Source organism: Corylus avellana, chromosome 2 (assembly GCF_965113065.1).
Source record: "Corylus avellana chromosome 2, dhCorAvel1.hap1.2, whole genome shotgun sequence".
Taxonomy (NCBI): domain Eukaryota; kingdom Viridiplantae; phylum Streptophyta; class Magnoliopsida; order Fagales; family Betulaceae; genus Corylus; species Corylus avellana.
Window position 1 is genome coordinate 10,589,911 of NC_142491.1, and position 19,574 is coordinate 10,609,484.

The window sequence follows — 19,574 nt, forward strand, 5'->3', positions numbered from 1 at the left end:
ATGTAGCTACCAGTGTAATAACGATTGGGATCTATTTATTTTATTTTAATTTTTTTTAAAAAAATTTGTTTTTTCAGGTTCTCCTAGGATCAGAGCTTATAAAGTCAAGTTCCGAAGAGCGTTCATTGCTAAAAAACTTGGGTAGTTGGCTTGGGAAGTTAACAATTGGAAGGAATCAAGTCTTACGGGCTCGTGAAATTGATCCTAAATCTTTGATTATAGAGGTGATAATTTGATTAATGTTGTCTTCTTGATTATGGTTATGCCGGATTAGATTTTCTTTTGTTATCTTTCAGGTTTTTCTGGTTAGGTTACATCCTCTCGCATTTTAATAAATTTTGATTGCTTATGAAAAAAAAACTTTCAGGTGCTCTTGAGAATCATATGCTACATATTTTATGATTTGATATTTGACTTTTTTTGTTCATCTTGGGTTGGTGGGACAGGCATATGAGAAGGGATTGATGATTGCAGTAATACCATTTACTTCCAAGGTATGGTTATGCTGATAATTGCTAACTTCTGCTCTGAATTTAGGTGCTGTGATCTTAACCACACACTTCTTGCTGCAGGTTTTGGAACCATGCCAAAACAGTCTAGCATATCAACCTCCCAATCCTTGGACCATGGGCATTCTTGGGTTACTTGCTGAGATTTATTCAATGCCAAACTTGAAAATGAACCTCAAGTTTGATATTGAGGTAGACGTACAATTATTTCATTGTTGAAGCCTGCCTAATATAATGTTGGCTCTTTTAGCTATTTATATTTCTACCTCTTGCCATTTCAGGTCCTATTCAAGAACCTGAGTGTTGATATGAAGGATGTTACACCGACTTCTCTTCTCAAGGATCGCAAAAGGGAAGTTGAAGGGAATCCTGATTTTTCTAACAAAGATGTTGGAGCATCCCAACCACAGTTGGTTGCTGAAATTAAATCCGGAATGGTACCACCAGTGAACCAAGTTGAGCTACCGCTTGAGGTTGCTAGTACACCTAATTCTGGAGGCCACACACATTTGTTATCTCAGGTTTGTTTGGTTTGAGATTTTTGAGATCGGTTATGACCCTCCCTTCTTTTTCGTATGTTCTCTGTATAGCTTAGTTCGAATTAGTTTGGTGGTCTGTATCCTCGAGTTTTCATGAATTTGGTTTTTCAGTATGCTGCTTCTCTTCATCTTCCTTCTGGTACATTGATGGAGGATGAAAAGCTGTCAGCTTTAGGATTGGCTGATCAGCTCCCTTCTGCGCAAGGACTCTTGCAAGCCACTCCATCCCAGTCGCCGTTTTCTCTAACTCAGGTATGGTTGCATTTTCTTCCTTGCGTTTAGTAAGAAGAAAATTATGTTTATTTTAATAAGGTAGGACATCTAGTTTTAACTAAGTATCTGGTTCTTCTGTTGTTTGTAGCTTCCTGCACCAATACCTAACATTGGAACTCATGTTATTATCAACCAGAAGCTCAGTGCTTTGGGCTTACACCTGCATTTTCAGAGGTTTGAAGCTGAAAATTCTTTTACTGCTTGTTGAGAAAAGTGCTTATTACTTCTATGACAAGCTCATCTCATTCATACATTACAGAGTGGTTCCAATTGCGATGGACAGAGCTATTAAAGAGATAGTATCTGGTATTGTTCAGCGCAGTGTATCTATAGCAACCCAAACAACAAAGGAGCTTGTTTTAAAGGTTTGTTAAATCTTTACGTGATACTAATTCTGTGTATCCATTTCCTTTTTGGCTATTGGCAGGTCCGTACTCTAATCAATCTTGTCTCTGTTCTCACTGCCATGTGTCATCGTCATCTTTTCCTTTAAGCACCTCGACTTGAAAATAATCTCTACATATAAATGATGCATTAATTGTTCTTCTATACAAATACTCATCTTTGACGATGTCCCCACATCTTCCTTAATTGTTGCCACCTTTGACTTCTCCGCCGTATTCGTATTTTTTTTGAGTCATTTTGTCCCACTTATCCATTCTGTTTTTGTGTTTCAACTTTGCTTTTTCTGTTTTGCATGCAGTATCCTGACTGCTCAGCATATTGTTCCATAAATTAGAGCCGGCCTTATCTTTTTGTAGAATGATCCCTTTTTCTTGAAGTGTTAAAACTCTTGCATAAGCCTTTTTCACCTTGCAATGGCAGAGCAATAGAACTATCTGGAATCATAAGAAGCTCTTGTCCGTAAAGCTTTCTAGTTGCTACGGTTGTATCTTTTTCCACTTACTTTTTCAAATACAATGGCAGGATTATGCCATGGAATTGGATGAAACACGCATATTTAATGCAGCACACTTGATGGTTGCAAGTCTGGCTGGAAGTCTTGCTCATGTAACGTGCAAAGTAATGTCTCACACTTAAATTTGGGAATTTATTTATCCCGTTTGGTTTTAAAGAATATCTTTGTGATTCAATGGTCATATCTTTTAGATTGTATGCTTTTATTTTCTGTTGTTAACTTTTGTTTGTGGTTTCTGCTAGGAACCCTTACGTGGGTCAATATCAAGTCAGCTGAGGAATTCACTTCAGGGTCTGAATATTGCGAGTGAACTTCTAGAACAAGCAGTACAACTTGTTACAAATGACAACCTTGATCTCGGTTGTGCAGTCATTGAACAGGCTGCCACGGATAAGGTTAGCTGCAATGCTTATATCTTTTATGCTCATGCTCATTTGTATTTTACTTTGAGGTGGGTGGAAATTTCATCTTCATGTACTAAAGCATTTTTCTACACACTTTCTACTCAAGGTGTTTTACTATTGATGGCGTTATAAAAAGCACTAAATCTTTTTATCGTGTCAACTAGAAAATATAAAATAATATTTTGGAATAGAAGTTTTATCACCAAAATTGTCATGGACATTACTCTTTTGATGATGTTGAACATTTCTAATAGCTGTTTGGTATGAAAACACTAACTTGATGATATCCATGAAAATATTTGGCTACGTCTTGTATATTTAGAACAGAATGATTTCAGTAAATTGGAATGTGTAGATTGAAGTCAATTAAGTGAAAGAGAAAAAGGGACCTGAAAAATTGCTGCTCACCAAGGTTGAAAAAATTGGCAAAGTAAAAGTTGCTTTGGACATTTTGGGTATTTAAATATCCTATAAAGAATGATTTGAAGCTATTCAAAGATCTTGTGCATTTGAAAGTTTTTCTCTAGTGGAATTCATGGGTATGTAATTACGTTTTATGTTATGAATTTGATAGCTTGTTAGAATTTGAAAAGCCTATAAAGATTGATTTGAAGTTATTCCAAGTTCCTGTGCATCTTAAAGTTTTTATTTTTTTGATAAGTCAATGATTTGTTTAAAAATCAAAGGGTGCGCTCAAGTACACAGGAAACATACAAGAGAAACACCGAACCAGAAAAAGAAAAAAAGGTCAAACAAGTCATGAAAACTAGGAATATGAAAACAGTTATAGGCAACCATCCATTGGAAAAGGGTATAGAAAAAGAAGGCCTTTAGCTCTACTAACGTCTTCACGCTCCGGTCATTTCTTTCTGTACAAATACACCAATTCATACAGAGTGGAATCATCTTCCAAATAACTTCACTTTGAGGACTACCAAACTGCTATGTCCACATCATATAGAGCGGAATCATCTTCCAAATAGCTTCACTTTGAAGATTACCAAATTGCCCTCGACGGGGCATGGTGCACATTAAACCGAATAAACGGAAACTTGAGATCCATATTGGCTATCTTGCAATGGAGTTGGAGGTGGTCAACGGTTTTCCCTCTCGTCTTACACATACAACACCAATCTACCACATTGAGATTGCTTTCTGAATTTTTCCAAAGTGAGGATCTTACCTAAAGCAGCCGACCAAGCAAATAAAGCACTCTTACAAGGGTCTTACTTTGCAAAATACACCACCAAGGGAAGGGAGTGCTAACATGGGGTAGAACAATCTTACATCAAACAACCCTCTCTTGGAGGGATGTCTTGCTTCAATTTGATGGAATACAAATGATTGAAAAATGAAGAAAATGGGGTAGAACAATCCTCACTCTTACAAGGGCCTTACTTCGCAAAATACACCACCGAGGGAAGGGAGTGCTAAAATGGGGTAGAACAATCTTACATCAAACAACCCTCTCTTGGAGGGGTGTCTTGCTTCAATTTGATGGAATACAAATGATTGAAAAATGAGGAAAATGATTCGAACTCCCAACCATGCTTGTCTACGCTGTCCTGTTTCAATTGGATGGAATACAACTGATCGAAAAACGAGGAAAAGGATTCGAACTCCCAACCATGCGCCACTCTAACAAAGTTAACGTTCCATTGAGTAGAGCCATTAGAGAACTAAAGATAATCTGCTAGGAAGTAGGTAGGAAAATTGGATAAAGTGCTCTCGATCATGGTCGCTTAACCTTCTCAATTATGACATCCCAAATAGATTTGGCTTTTAAAGAAGCACCCGAAGGAAATCTAGGTACTTCATAGGCAAAGAAGAGACCTTGCATCCCAATATCCTAGCCAAACCTTCTACATTATTGACACCTACAAGATCCGACTTGGCTAAATTGATCTTAAAGCTTGAGACAACTTCAAAACATAAGAACAAGCAACACAAATTACGGAGGTTGTCTAGGTCCGCCCCATAGAAAATTAGAGTGTTATCTGCAAACAGAAGATGAGAGATGGTGATCCCACCAACATTTCCAGCCCCTACAGAAAACCTAGATAACAACCCCCCCTTCCCATACACTTCAGGAGAAATCATCTTTGCCCAAATCCTCCATCACAATGACAAACAACAACTGAGGCAAAGGTTTAATAGTTTTGTTTTTTTTTTTTTTTTTTTAAATTTTTAAAAAAACTATTAAAAAAACAGGTGGAGTGCTGTTCACCAATGCAGAAAAACGCACCAAAGAAATACAATGAGCTATTCAAGTGCACAATTTCTCATGCCTTGCAAGGTGAGGGGCTTGTTCGATTGCTGGTGGTCGGGAGGTCGGTCCCGAAGTGCGGTAGTGTGGAAGATGATCCCTCTGTGTCTTATGTGGTGTATTTGGAATGAAAGGAATGCTAGATGCTTTGAGAACTCCACTAGGACCATAGAGGAATTGACCCATTTCTTCTTCTTTACTTTGTATTCCTGGACAGCCGCTTGGCTTGCTCCTATAGGGATCAGTTTCTCTGATTTCCTCTTTCTTTTTTCTCCCTCTTAGGCGCTCTCTTTTATACTTCCCGTGTATGTGGGTTGCGCCCCTCTGCGCTTTTTATATCATTATTACTTATCAAAAAAAAAAAAGCCGCTCCTCAGCATATACATCAGAAAATCCCAATTTTTCGTGATCATGTACTTTGTCAAAATCCAATTTGCAAATCGCGCCTGACTCCCTTAATCTGCAAATCGTGCCTAACTCTCTTAATCTGATTATGCTATCAACACATTCATAAGCAATGAGAACGGGGTCTAGAATCTGCCTTCCTGGGATGATAGCGTCTAAGACTTGGAAAAAATCTTCTCCAAAACCATTTTCAGCTTGTTAGCTAGAACTTTGGCAATAATTTTTAGATGCAACTCACTAGACCAATTGGACGAAAATCCTTTAGATCAACAGCCTTGAAATCTTCGGAATGAGAACAATGAACATAACATTTAGGCTGCTTTCAAACTTGCTTTTAACATAGAAGTCATGAAAGATGTTCATGATGTCTTCTGTTAAACAACTCAACATGCTTAGAAGAATGCCATAGAGTAATTGTCAAGGCCCAAGGCTTTATCACCTTTCATTGCTTTCGCTACCCTGAAAACCTCCCCTTCCTCAAATGCTTTCTCCGGCCAATTGGCCTCAACTGCATCAATAGAGCCAAAGAAAGGGCATCCAAATTAGGCCACCAAATGAACTGCTCCGAATACAAATTATTATAAAAGTGCACAGTGTGCTCGGTGATCTTAACCTGGTTGGTAGAAACTGTACTATCAACTTACAAAGATTCAATTGAGTTTTTTCTTCTATTTGGTTGGCCATTATGCGAAAAAAATTCATGCACTTGGCTATGTTTTTAATTGAGTGATTCGTTTTCTTTAAAAAATAGACTCCTTTGTTCATGAGTGCACTGCTATAGGAGTTAAAGATATAATACGATTTTGCATCATTAAGCAGAATTAGGAAAGTATTCGATGTTATAGTTCTTGGGTTTGTTTGAATGATTTTGTATCTATTAGGAAGTCCCACAAGTTCATGTGGGAAGCATGATGCTTGTATGCGGTGATCTTCCGTTGTCGATTAATCCCTTGTCAATCAAGCACGTCTAGAAAGACTCGACTTTTCTGTACCCTGCTAGGATTAGGACACCTAACTCATAAGGTACTTAGTAACGCCTGGTGGACTAAGTTTTTTTTGGATAAGTAATAATGTTATATATCAAAAGCGCAGAGGGGCGCAACTCACATACACGGGAAGTATAAAAGAGAGCGCCTAAGAGGGAGAGAAATGAAATAAGAAGTCAGAGAAACTAATCACTAAAGGAGCTAGCCAAGCGGCTATCCAAGAGTAAAGAGTAAAGAAGAAAAGATGAGTTAGTTCCTCTATAGTCCTAGTGGAGTTTTCAAAACATCTAGCATTTCTTTCAATCCATATACACCACATAAGACACAGGGATCATCTTCCACACTACCGCACTTCGAGCACATCCTCCCGACCACCAGTAATCGAACAAGTCCCTCACCCTGCAAGGCATGACCTAATGCAACCCAAACCGACTAAAAATAGTATGCCAAATAGCACTTGCGATCTCACAGTGGAGAAGAAGATGATCTACTGACTCTTTGGTCTTGCACATACAACACCACTCCACCACCATAAGGTTCCTTTTACGCAGATTATCGTGAGTCAAAATTTTGCCTAGAGCCGCGGTCCACCCGAAAAAAGTCACTCGCAAAGGCACCTTTGTACGCCAAATGCTCTTCCAAGGAAACACCTCATGGTCAAATTTGGACAAGGCCTTGAAGAGCGACTTAACCTCGAACTTGCCTTTCTTAGACGAGGACCAGCGAATACGATCCACAGTACCTATGGAGATCTTGCAAGAGTACAACCGATCAAAGAAAGGAGAAACCAAATCCATCTCCCAATCCTGGACGGGCCGCACAAAAATGACATTCCACTCAACAACCCCAATTCCTCCAAGTAAAGTTATCCTTCACCCATGCTTCTTTGTGTCTAGCGATACTGAACAAGGATGGGAAGGCATGCTTCAAAGTTTTTCCCCCACACCAAATATCATACCAGAAACGAACTTTCGAGCCCACCCCCACCTCAAACCAAATACCTTTGGCAAAGAAGTTCCAACCTTGTCGAATATGCTTCCATAAGCCCATACCATGAGAACCCGAAACCTCCTTCATGCACCACCTACCTTCCTGGTCTTCATACTTAGCTTTGATAACCTTGCACCAAAGAGCCTCACTCTCATTCGCATATCTCCAAAGTCATTTCCCCAAGAGAGCTTGATTAAACTGATGCAACTTTCGAATGCCAAGACCATCGTAGTGCAAGGGACGACAGACTGGGTTCCAATTTACAAGATGCAACTTAGGCTCATCTCCCATCCCTCCCCACAAGAAATCTCTTTGGACTTTCTCAAGCCTTTTAGCTACACATAGGAATCGGAAACAGAGACAAAAAGTAAGTCGGGATATTAGTCAACGTACTCTTAATGAGAGTTAAACGGCCTCCTTTAGAGAGGTACATTCTCTTCCAACCTGCCATTTGACGCTCCATCTTTTCGATCACATCATTCCACATAACCGTATCCTTATACGGCGCCCCAAGAGGGCGACCCAAATACTTCATAGGCAAATCGGCAACACTACACCCAAGGATATTAGCTAAAACCCCAATGTTCTCCACCTCTCCAATAGCCACAATTTTTGACTTTCCAAGATTAACTCTCAAACTCGAAACAACTTCAAAACATAAGAGAATGAGATGCACATACCGGATTTGCTCGAGAGAAGCTTCACAAAAAATCAGAGTATCATCAGCAAATAAAGAGTGAGAAACCACCAACTCTGAGAAGACCCTATCTCCCACCAAGAAACCAGTCAAAAGGCCTTGGTCAACCGTCGCATTCACCATCTTACTCTAGGCCTCCATAACAAGCTCAAAAAGTAACGGAGAGAGAGGATCCCCTTGCCGAATTCCCCTCGAACTGTTAAAGAAACCTTCCGGAGAACCATTCACAAGAATGGAAAATCTTACCGACGTAATACACCACTCTATCTAAGCCCTCAACCTCTCACCAAAACCGCACCTATGCAGCACATACAAAACAAAGTCCCCATTTACATGGTCATAAGCCTTTTCCAGGTCCAATTTACAAAGAACACCTGGCACCCCTGATTTCATGCGGCTATCCACACATTCGTTTGCAATAAGAACCGAATCTAGGATTTGACGACTACCGATCAAAGCATTTTGAGAGTAGGATATGACCTTACCCAAAACAGTTCTCATTCTATTGGCAAGAACCTTAGAAACAATTTTGTACACCCCTCCCACCAAGCTAATGGGCCGAAAGTCCTTCATCTCCACCGCATCCGCCTTTTTTGGTATCAAGGAAATAAAAGTTGCATTAAAGCTTTTCACCAATAGACGTCTACGATGGAACTCATCAAAAACCGCCATAACATCATGTTTAATTACATCCCAACAAGCTTGAAAAAAAGCCATGGAGAAGCCATCTGGACTTGGTGCCTTATCACCATCCATGTCTTTTACCACCTCCCATACCTCCTTTTCCTCAAAATCTCTTTCTAACCACCTATTATCCTCCTCATCAATAGACAAAAAAGGCTGGTTATCCATTCTAGGCCGCCATGAGCTTTGTTCCGAGTATAAGCTTTGATAATACTGCACAATGTGATCTTTTACCTCAACTGGATCATCGGATAAGACGCCATTAATACGAAGCACTTCCATACGATTGTACCTGCGATGAGAATTAGCCATCTTGTGAAAAAAACGAGTATTTCGGTCCCCCTCCTTGAGCCACTAAGCTCTCGATTTCTGGCGCCAATGAATTTCTTCACACAATAAGGTATTCTCCAAAACTTTCAACATATCCGCCTTTCGAATCTTTTCCTCCCGATCTTAACCTCTCGACTCTGCCAACTCATCCAGCTCCTGAATACCTCCCATCAACTCCTTCTTTTTCTTCCCAATATCACCAAACACCTCCTCATTCCACTTTTTCAAATCCAATTTGAGGCATTTCAATTTATTAGCTAACACAAAACTAGGTAAACCCTCAAACGAATAAGACCCCTACCAAGAACTAACCTTGTCAACAAAACCTTCGGCTTTAAGCCACATGTTTTCAAATTTAAAGTACTTATTACCTCCGCAAAGAGCCCCACAGTCCAGTAATATAGGGAAATGATCGGAGAACAGGCGTTGAAGTCTTCTTTGTGACACTGCTGGGTAGTGATCTTCCCAATCCGAGGATAGCAAGAACCGGTCAATTCTAGACCAAATCTCATTTTCTTGATTATTAGACCAAGTAAATTGTCCCCCCATCATCGGAATGTCCACCAAATTGTTTTCTGAAATGAAGTCTGAGAAATCCATCATGCCAGAAGAGTAATAAGAAACACTAGAGCGCTCACTAGGGAACCAGACAATATTAAAATCCTCACCAAAACACCAAAGGACCTCCTACACATTCATCAAACCAGCCAGCTCTTCCCAAAGGACCCTCCTCTCCACATCCTCATTCGGACCATACACCCCCCCAAACGCCCATACCCAGTTGTCCTCCACATTTTTAAAAGAGCACGCCAGGGTGAAATGCCCCACACACTCCTCCTTACACTCCACCACCCTCCTATCCCATATCAGTAACATCCCCCCCGACAAACCATTAGACCCTTTATACTTCCACCCCACATGTTGACCACCCCAAAGACTATGGACCACCTCACGGGAAATAGCCTCCATCTTAGTCTCAATCAAACACACTATATCTGCTTTCCACTCTTTTAAGAAACCCCTAATACGCAACCTTTTTTTGAGGGCATTCAACCCTCTCACATTCCATGCTACGATGTTAAGCTTCATGATCCACCAATTCGACCCCTACCTTGGACAAATATCGTCTGGCCCTTGTCAAAAAAACGAGCACAATCGGACTCCTTAAGCTCCTTAAATCCTTTGGGAGCAGGAACATAGGCAGAAATGCCTCCCAAATCAGAATCAAACTGCATCCTGGAAGCTTCAATAGAATTGAACAAAGCCGCCAACTCCTCCTTCTTCCCTTTATCAGATACACCAATTTTAGGACAAAAATTGAGGCAACTTTCAACTACCTAGCTGGAAGAAATCTTCTCTGGTCCTAAATCCTCCAACCCAATTGTTGCTGAGATGCTGTTCTCGTCCATACCTAACCCAGACCCAATGAGCTCCATCGACGGCAAACGTTCAACTCCTTCCTGTCCAACATGAAGCGACTGAACCAGACTCATTGCCTCCCCCCGACAGACCTTCTGTGAACAGCCCCCTACAACCATCCCATAATTCCAACGAGAGGAAAACTCCAACATAACCTGATCTGTGGCGGAGCCCATGTCCTCACCAGCATCGCCGGTCTCCACAGGGCACTCCGGCGAACCCTCACTAGCATCGCTAGTCTCCATTCGGCACTCCGGTGAACTCTGAGGATTCTCCGGCAAAGATTGCATCTCCGGCACCCTCTGAGTAGATTCCGGCTTCGACCCGAGAATCCCTTTCACCTGCCCACAAGCCGAAGAAGAAGCTTCTAACGAACCCACCAGTGCAGCGTCCCACCTCTGCGGCCCAAACTTCCTCCTCCTATAAGTCAACAGAGCTTTGCCCTTGCCGGTGGGCTGTGCCTCGATCGCCGAACTTAGAGGATGCTTGTTGTTGGGCTTCTCTCTGGCCAGAGACCCATCAAAGCCCCATGTAGGTGTGCTGATAACCACCTTGGGTGCTCCTCTTGCCGCTGACCCAACCCCCCCTCCCACAGATAAGACCCTTGTGGCCACAAACGATGGGCTTGCCGACCTAGCCATGTATGGTCGCAAGCCATTCGAAACTTTCTCAGTCTCCTCCGTCGGAGCCACCTCTTCTGAATATTTTGCTCCTATTGGTCCAGCATGCCCTGGGCTATTAAAGCCCACGCCTGAGCCCAACACTCCTTTAGGCTTAAAAACCGCTCTCTTCTTCACCTTCAGCTATCTATTGGGCTTTGTGACTTTTCCTTCCAGCCCAAACTTCTCCTTCCCATTCGGTACTGATTTCCTCTGACAAGCTGATTCCTTATCTCCCTTCCCAAGCCCACTAACCTGCATTTGCTTGATCACCATGTCTATCTTTATCAGCCCCACGTCACACTCCCGTTTCAGACGTCTCAACGACTCCCTGACTTTGAGGAGCTCGAGACTTACCTCAGAGTAGGTCTGCCCAGCATGGTGCCCCTTACCCCCCCTTCCCGTCATGTGTTCAGAAACTGCCATTGAAGCATGCGACATCGCCGGCGTTTGGAGACTACTCGCCGGAGCTCTAAACGAAACCCCCGTGCGACCTCCATCCTTCAAACTTGTATACCATCCTCTACAGGTGCTTGGACAGACCTCGCCGGACAAAAAATCTTCGTTAGAACCACTGTGAGCCCTCACCGATGCATGGGTCGTCGTCGGAACCAATGCTTTCTTGCCATACTCATGGGTCTGCTGTTCCATATAACTAGAGGCACCTTTCGGGCACCTTTGCACCTTGACAAACGGTTCTTGGAAGGAATTGCAACACTCTTCGGTTGGCTTCAACGATAGCCTCAATGTCTCCGCATAACTCCTCCGTTCCTTAACCTCCTTATCTCTCTTATCTTCCCTGAACACTCGATGCTCATGGAGAGAAGAGTTTGCCACTCGCATTTCCTCGACGAATCGTTCCCACCCTATCCCACAACGTCCTTCTGGAATGATGATCAAGCCACACCTTCTATCATGAAATTCCTCCACCGTCAGAAAACATCCACGCCTATTAGCGCATTTCTGAGCGATTATTCTAGGATACCCAGCTCTGGATTGATCCCAAAAGACTTCTGAGTTATCCACTGCTACCAAATCCTCCACTATTCGCACCATCCAAGCTAGCTCATCCTTCTTCATGAAAATGGACCTATTGATCCTTTTACTCCTCTCAAAAATCCTCACCCCTGACGCCCCTACCTTAATCAACACCTCAAACTCCTTGGACTCCACCGACCACCTTCTCGAACCAGCCATGACACAGCCTAAAAGTAGCACCAATCAGCTCTCACGCGCCACCCACGCACCAACACAGGCGGGAGTGGATGAGAGAGTTGCCTAGCTTTTCTATAGACTTTCTAAAGTCGAATAATATGCTCCTAAGAGTCTTAGAAACTCCTAGAGAACTTTAGAGTCAACAAGATCAGGAGAATGTTACCCGATCTTTGAAGTGGGTAAGCCTTGTTTCATTGGTGTTGGCATGTGGGTCCCACTTGATAGAACTCAAGATCGCCATAGGTGAAAGCAACAAACCTGTGACTTAGTTTTTTCTTTTGCTGCATCATGCAAGTGCTTATAATATTCAAACCAATAATTCAATTTAAACCTTTTAGGGCATATCCTAAAAAGACCATACTTTCTTCCCTCTATCGCCTCTCACTTGTTTATCTATTCAATTATGATTGTGGACAAAAGAACTGGTTATAAACTTTTTTCATTAGTTTTTGTATTTTGTGGCAATATAAATTTTAATTCGTGGTACATTGCTTCTTGTAGGCGATACAAACCATTGATGGGGAAATAGCTCAACAACTTGCTTTGAGAAGGAAGCATAGAGAGGGTGTTGGCCCCACATTTTTTGATGGAAACATGTATACACAAGGTTCTATGGGTGTTGTACCAGAGGCCCTCCGTCCTAAACCTGGTCACTTGTCCCTTTCTCAACAGCGAGTTTATGAGGTAGGTACCTGCTGACTTTTTGCATGAGGTATGATATGGTGTTTAAGAAACTTGGTGCTTAAAATATGACATTTTTTGGTATTCCCTTTCTGTTTTAGGACTTTGTTCGGCTTCCCTGGCAAAATCAATCTAGCCAGAGTTCACATGCTATGCCTTCTGGTCCTGCTTCATCTGGCGGTACGAGTCTGACTGGTGCATATGGCTCCGCATCTGGACAATTAAATCCTGGCTACTCATCTACCTCAGGAAGCACAGGATTTGAAGCAGTCTCTCGGTCGCAAGATGAGTCAATGGAATCTAATTCAGCTATGCATCTTAGGTGCTTTATCTATTTTATGTATATTTATTACTTCTATTTTCTAAATTTTATTTGCTAATATGATTGGAGTGCTTGTGAGTATCCAGTGCTTCCTCAATTCACATTGGAGTGGCTGATGGTGTTGCCCAGCTTAGTTCTGAGAATGATTCTGCCACTGGTTCGTTTCCTCCAACTTCTTCAGCCTCTGAGTTGCATTCATTGGATTCCTCTGATGTTGCAAAGGTTAGAATTTGTTATTTTGTTGATGCTTTTTGTGGTGTTGAGGTCTTAGTCTTTGTTATTAACATGTGCTTCTAATTTGTTGCAAGGAATCTGGAGCTTCTTCACAGCTATTACCTTCACCAGTTGCCACTGAGCGCCTTGGAAATAGCATATCCGAGCCTTCGCTCACCACTAGGGATGCATTGGATAAATACCAGATTGTTGCACAGAAGGTTGGAAATGACCTTTGTTGCTTGTCCTTCTTGTATCTTCTCCCTTCAGTGTCCTTTCCCCCTCTCTTTCTTGTATACCATTTACATCATTATAGTATACTGTCTGCAACTTATGTTTATGTTTTGGACAAATATGGCGCTGATTGTGGCCTGTTGCATGGAGACCATTTGCTTTCAGGGCTAGTGGTTCCATGTTTGTTTTTTTTGTTAGTTCCTTTCAGTTCTGTTATTGTTACTTCAGAAATACTTTAACCTGTTTGTAATTGTTTCAGTTGGAAGCTTTGCTAAATAATGATGGTAAAGAAGCGGACATCCAGGTATTATCTGTACTACTGCCTTACATTCATTATCTGTGATAACTTTTTTGTGGAATCACTTGTGCTTTATCCTATTTCTTGAACATGTTCTTAATCTGAAATTTTAATTACTTTTTATTGGGACATATATTCACATTAAAATGCATTCTTTCGGGGTATATTTGTGTTCAGGGAGTCATTGCTGAAGTTCCTGAAATCATACTCAGATGCATTAGTCGTGATGAAGCTGCCTTGGCTGTTGCACAAAAGGTGTACTTCCTTTTATAAGATAATATTTTGGGTTATACTTTTTGTTTAATGTGTTATGCTCGAGCTATCTTGTTTGCTGCACAATTTTATGTTGGTGTCCAATCAACTGCTTTAAATAGCTGCGGAAGTAACCATATACCTTTGGGAATTTCTTAGCCTAAACTTTTCTATGATTTGATTTTCATTCTGTATTTTTGATACAGGTTTTCAAAGGTTTATATGAGAATGGGTCAAACATTATTCATGTTGGTACTCATCTTGCAATTCTGACTGCTATTCGTGATGTTTGCAAGCTTGTTGTTAAGGAGCTCACTAGCTGGGTATGCCCTATTGCTCCTTTTTCCTGTTTCTCAAGATGCACGATATGGTTTGGAAGCTCTTTTGTCCCATGCTATGTGATGGTTTCTTTACCTTTTACACACTTGGTCTACCTTAGGTTATATCTTAATTTTAGATAAACTTTCTATGCTGATCTTTGTATTATGAATCCTATGTTTTTTGTATTCATCTTTTCTCTGTATGTGGATCTCCGAGAATTTTCCAAATATTCTCAAATCTCATAGGGTATTTATTAGCATTATTTTTGCTTTGTGCTTTCATAGACTTAAGTTATATCACCTTCAGGTTATTAGAGGGAGACCTTTACTTGATATACTATATAATGTTTCTGCTGTTGATAATTCTGTTTCTCTTCATGCTTTGTCTGTTCCATTTCTTCATCATTATATGAGTTTGCACATTATTTTTACAGGTTATTTACTCAGATGAGGAGCGGAAGTTCAACAAAGATATAACTGTTGGTCTTATTCGCAGTGAATTGCTAAACCTTGCAGAGTACAATGTTCACATGGCAAAACTTATTGATGGAGGCAGGAATAGTATGTTCAAGGAACTTCATTTGCATAGTTTATATTGTACTACAGTTGACTGACTAATTGCATGAATTTGCAGAGGCTGCAACCGAGTTTGCAATTTCCCTTCTGCAAACTTTGGTCATTGAAGAATCTAGAGTTATATCTGAACTTCACAATCTTGTTGATGCTTTAGCAAAGGTTTGCCTTTGTGCACTTTGTGTGAGAGAGTGCATTCCATGATTTCTAAATACCGTTTCTTACTAATTCTAATATTTAGGTTGCTGCAAAGCCTGGATCTCCTGAGTCATTACAACAACTAGTTGAGGTTGTGAAGAATCCTGCTGCTAGTGTGGCTGCTCTATCTGGTGTTAATGTTGGAAAGGAGGATAAAGCCAGACAATTGAAAGACAAAAAGGTCAATGGAGATGTCATAGTCTACTATTGTTTGAATTTGATAATTTGTTCTGATCCAAAAATATTTCTTTCTGCTGAAACAGCCTCCTGGGCACTCTACAGCAAGTAGGGAAGACTATAACAGTGTGGAGTCTGTAGGACCAGATCCTGCTGGTTTTGGCGAGCAGGTATCATGATTTTAAATTCTTCATATACCTTGGTTTAACCCAGGTAAAGTTTTTAGGGATTATATGTATTTGACCAGAGCTGCTGATTTAGGATGAATGAAAATTGAGAAGGATATATTGGGTGCATCTGTCATGACCTTGATATGTTGTATTTTTTTAAAAAATTTATATGCTTATTTTTTTTCTTGGCTTGTTACTGTGTTTTGGTTCCTTTCTATTCAAGTCGACTGAAGATAATGACTTAAAACTTGAAACTTGCCCACACCTTTTCATGCATATGAGAACTTTATGTCAAAGGGATCCGCCGGTGTCTGCATTGAGTGAATTATTGTTTTCATCAGATATTGTTTGATATCATGTTAAAGATGAGACTAAAGTGAGATTTCAACTTGAAGTTGGAAGTTTGAAGGGGTGCTTTAGAAACTAGAGATTTTAGGTGGAGTAGGATTAAAACCGAGTATAGGAAGTGTAAGTTTAGTGAAATTAAAAATAGGGTTGGCGGGATGGTATAAAATATTAGGATGTTAAAAAGTAACATGTACATAAATTGAGTAGCTGAAATGTGACTATTAAGATGCTTCGGCAGGGGTTTTTTGGGTCGAGATCTGTGACTCCTCCTCTGTCTAAGGTGAAGGAGGTGTCCTCGTCGACCCTGGTTGGTTCAGGATCTAGATCGGAACCAGCTTCTGCTTTGGATCCCGGTTCGAATTCCTTGTCGGCATTGGAGTTTCTGATGACTACCGGGATTGAACAGGTACATTTAGCGGATACCTCTGTCCCTTCACATTCCTTTTCTTTGGTACCCGTGGCTGCCCATTCGTTAGAGGCGCTAGCATTGGGAGATAGATTACACTCAATTTCTAGGTTATCGGATAATGGCACTCCCATAGTTCCTAACAAGCAGATGTCAAGCTGCTATCGGAGAGCTAAGAAAGAACGAGGAAGCCGGGTGAATGATTCTCTTCTTGAGACGGTGGAATCCCTTAGTGCTCCGCTGGTACAATATCATGCCGACCCAATCGCTGGGTTCGCTGGGTTTGCTGCTTACAATGCTCAAGTGAAGCTTGTTCCTAAGGACACTAATCCGATGAGGGGCATAAGTCCGATGGAGAAAGGGAATTTTGTTCCGGAAGTGGAGGTTGCACAATCTAGGATCAAAGGCACTTCTGACACCATAACTGGTGAAAATGGTTTGACCAAACCCCAAAAGTGGCTGATTGAGTGGATGAGGGCAGGTGTAAAGGACGATGATCCGCATATGGCGAGCTTGAAGGTCATGGAGGAGGATTTTTGTCGGGCAAATCAGGTAGCACGCAATGGGAAGCTATCCCCGGATCTTCCTAATCAGGGGCTGGATGGCGATGAAGATGATCGGAAGTTGGTGTTGCTGAATGAGGTGATAGAGAATTTCCTTCGGGAAATAAAGGTCGCGCAACCTAGGGCTAAGGGCAAGAGAGAGCTGTTAAATTTAGAAAGCTCTATTAATTATGGCATTGCTAGCGCGTCTCCTCGGAGAAGGAAGGGCAAGACTATTGGGATGTAACGATTCATGTTTGTTTTGAGGGTTTTGGGCTTCTTTGGGTTTTTGTTTTTGAGGGTTTTTGGGTGGATGTGTTGGGGTTCTTTTGTGGGTGAGCTTCGGCTTTCTCTTTTCTTTTTCTAGTTAGGTGTTGCCACTTGTATACTTCTAGTGTACGTTGGGGCGCCTTACGCTTTTAATAAAACTTATTATTACTTATCAAAAAAAAAAAAGATGGATGGGTGAGAAGATTAGGAAAGATAAGGTTGCGAAGTCATTCATGCAAAGATAAGGGTGACTCCTACTGGGTAAAAAAGTGAGGCAGTTGCTTAAGTTGGTCTCGTTTGCAACAAAGATTATTAGTGTATTGGTGAGAAAGTGCGATTAATTTGAGGTGAGGGATTGAAAGAGGTTAAGGAAGGCCTAAAATAGTATGGATAAAATTAGTGAAAAAGGATATGTCAATTAGTGAGGTGACGAAGATGTGATTTTTGATATAATATAATAGCATAAAAGAATATATGTTTCTGACGACGCTGATTAGTTGATAAGGATTCGTAGCTGATCTAAATTTCATTGTGATTATGGTTTAGTTGAATTGGAATTGTCTTGAGACACTGCTTGATGGCACAACAATTGTGTTGCTAGAGACAAAACATTTTCTTTGGAAGCCTAAGACTAAGCAAGAGGTCTCTTTGGTTCAAGAAGTGTCTTTGGTAGTTAATTAGGTCACACCTTACATATCAAAGAAAAAAGTTAATTATGTCATACCATTTTATTCTCTTTCAATTTGGTTTATTGAAAGTTAAGGGTGTTTTCATTAGTCTTGTAATTGTTGGTTGTAGGGCATAGTCGTGGACCTTGGATTTTAATTTAATAAGTGATCAGTCTTGCATAGTTTATGGGTTTTTATGTGTAGGCTTTAGTCCAGTCCGATTGGGAGTTTGTTTATTAGTTGAAGTAGGAGTTTTTGTCCTATTAAATGTTAAGATCTAGAATCTATTCGTGTACGATGGCTTTGCCTTTTTTTATGATGTTATTCATAAAAAAATATCTAGAATCTATGTAAATTCTCATTGTACTCAAAATTTTCAGAGTTGAATAATAAAATCGAGTATTTGGGTTTATTGAAGGTTTATGTGCCTAGTAGAGCTTTAGTCAAGCCGATATTGAATGTTTAAACTTGTTTCGTTTAATTTTGTCTCGAATATAAGTTGAGCTTGAGTTTATTACCGAGTTAGATAATCTATTTAACTTTGGTTTATTCATTTTTTGAACGAATTCGAGCTTATTGACGAGCTGATCAATTAACTTATTAATTTCTTTGTTTATATTTTTTCCTAGATCCTTGTTCATCATTAGTTACTTAATTGTTGTTAAGATTTTATACAAGTTAATTAGATAAATTGATTTTTATTTTTTTATTTTTTTATGTACTTTAAAAAAATAAACTTCACTAACCTTGTATTATATAAACCATCTATAATATTTTTTCATGAAATAGGCTATTTATATTATATCTTATTATCTTTTCTAAAATATTAAATAATCGAATCTCAAGTCTATATGTATGTTTTGCAGTACACACACGTACACATACAAATATCTATATCAACACTTACAATTACAAAGATTTAAGCTATATCTATTATGATAAAAATAGAATTCCCCTTTTTTAACTTTATGTTCTCCCTACAAAGTAAAAACAATACTATAAAGTAAACGATAAAAATGAAGTTATAAAAGTTTAAAGAGCTTATACAAGTCGCTCTGAGTTTATTCAAGTTCCTTAAATGAACAAGCCTAAATTTCTGTTCAAGCTCGAGTCAAACTCAAGTCATGTTTATATGGGTTGAGTTTGAGCTGTTTATGAACGGCTCGGTTCTTTTGCAACCCTAGTGCCTAGAGTACTTTCTTGGTCACTGTTCACATTACTGTTTTTCTTTTATTATTTTTATTGTAAGTAAATGAATTTCATTAAAAAAGTGGTGCAACCAAAGTAGATAAAAAGTATACAAGAGAAACACCTAACCAAAAGAAGAAAAAAGATTAAGAAAATCATGACAGATAGAAAAACGAAAGCAATCCAGGGCAGCCGCCCTTTGGTAGAGGGTATTGAAGAATAAAGCTTTTAATTCCACTATCATCCTCTCACATTCCAGATACACCACATCAGGCAGGACTGTACCGTTCATTGCTTCGATGATTTTGTTTTCTTGTGATATTTTAATCTTAATCCTCAACTCTTTTCCTAGATCTTATAAACCGCTAAACTCTGAGCTTTTCCATATTGTAATCCACCAATTAAAACCTTAGTACAAC

At 40.1% G+C, this 19,574-nt stretch overlaps 1 protein-coding gene across 2 annotated transcripts in view; it reads left to right on the top strand.

Annotated features, from left to right (window-relative positions):
- LOC132167794 (transcription regulator) overlaps positions 1-19,574 on the top strand; it is a 43,643-nt gene that overhangs the window by 18,434 nt on the left and 5,635 nt on the right. For both annotated transcript variants that reach the window (XM_059578823.2, XM_059578824.2), the window contains exons 20-39: positions 78-224; positions 447-494; positions 573-701; positions 791-1,030; positions 1,160-1,300; positions 1,410-1,495; positions 1,581-1,686; positions 2,249-2,344; positions 2,483-2,635; positions 12,797-12,979; positions 13,078-13,298; positions 13,385-13,520; positions 13,607-13,732; positions 14,005-14,049; positions 14,221-14,298; positions 14,502-14,618; positions 15,050-15,176; positions 15,250-15,350; positions 15,430-15,567; positions 15,650-15,733. In XM_059578823.2, the coding sequence (XP_059434806.1) occupies positions 78-224; positions 447-494; positions 573-701; positions 791-1,030; positions 1,160-1,300; positions 1,410-1,495; positions 1,581-1,686; positions 2,249-2,344; positions 2,483-2,635; positions 12,797-12,979; positions 13,078-13,298; positions 13,385-13,520; positions 13,607-13,732; positions 14,005-14,049; positions 14,221-14,298; positions 14,502-14,618; positions 15,050-15,176; positions 15,250-15,350; positions 15,430-15,567; positions 15,650-15,733 (2,502 nt within the window). The remainder of the gene's footprint in view (positions 1-77; positions 225-446; positions 495-572; positions 702-790; positions 1,031-1,159; positions 1,301-1,409; positions 1,496-1,580; positions 1,687-2,248; positions 2,345-2,482; positions 2,636-12,796; positions 12,980-13,077; positions 13,299-13,384; positions 13,521-13,606; positions 13,733-14,004; positions 14,050-14,220; positions 14,299-14,501; positions 14,619-15,049; positions 15,177-15,249; positions 15,351-15,429; positions 15,568-15,649; positions 15,734-19,574) is intronic.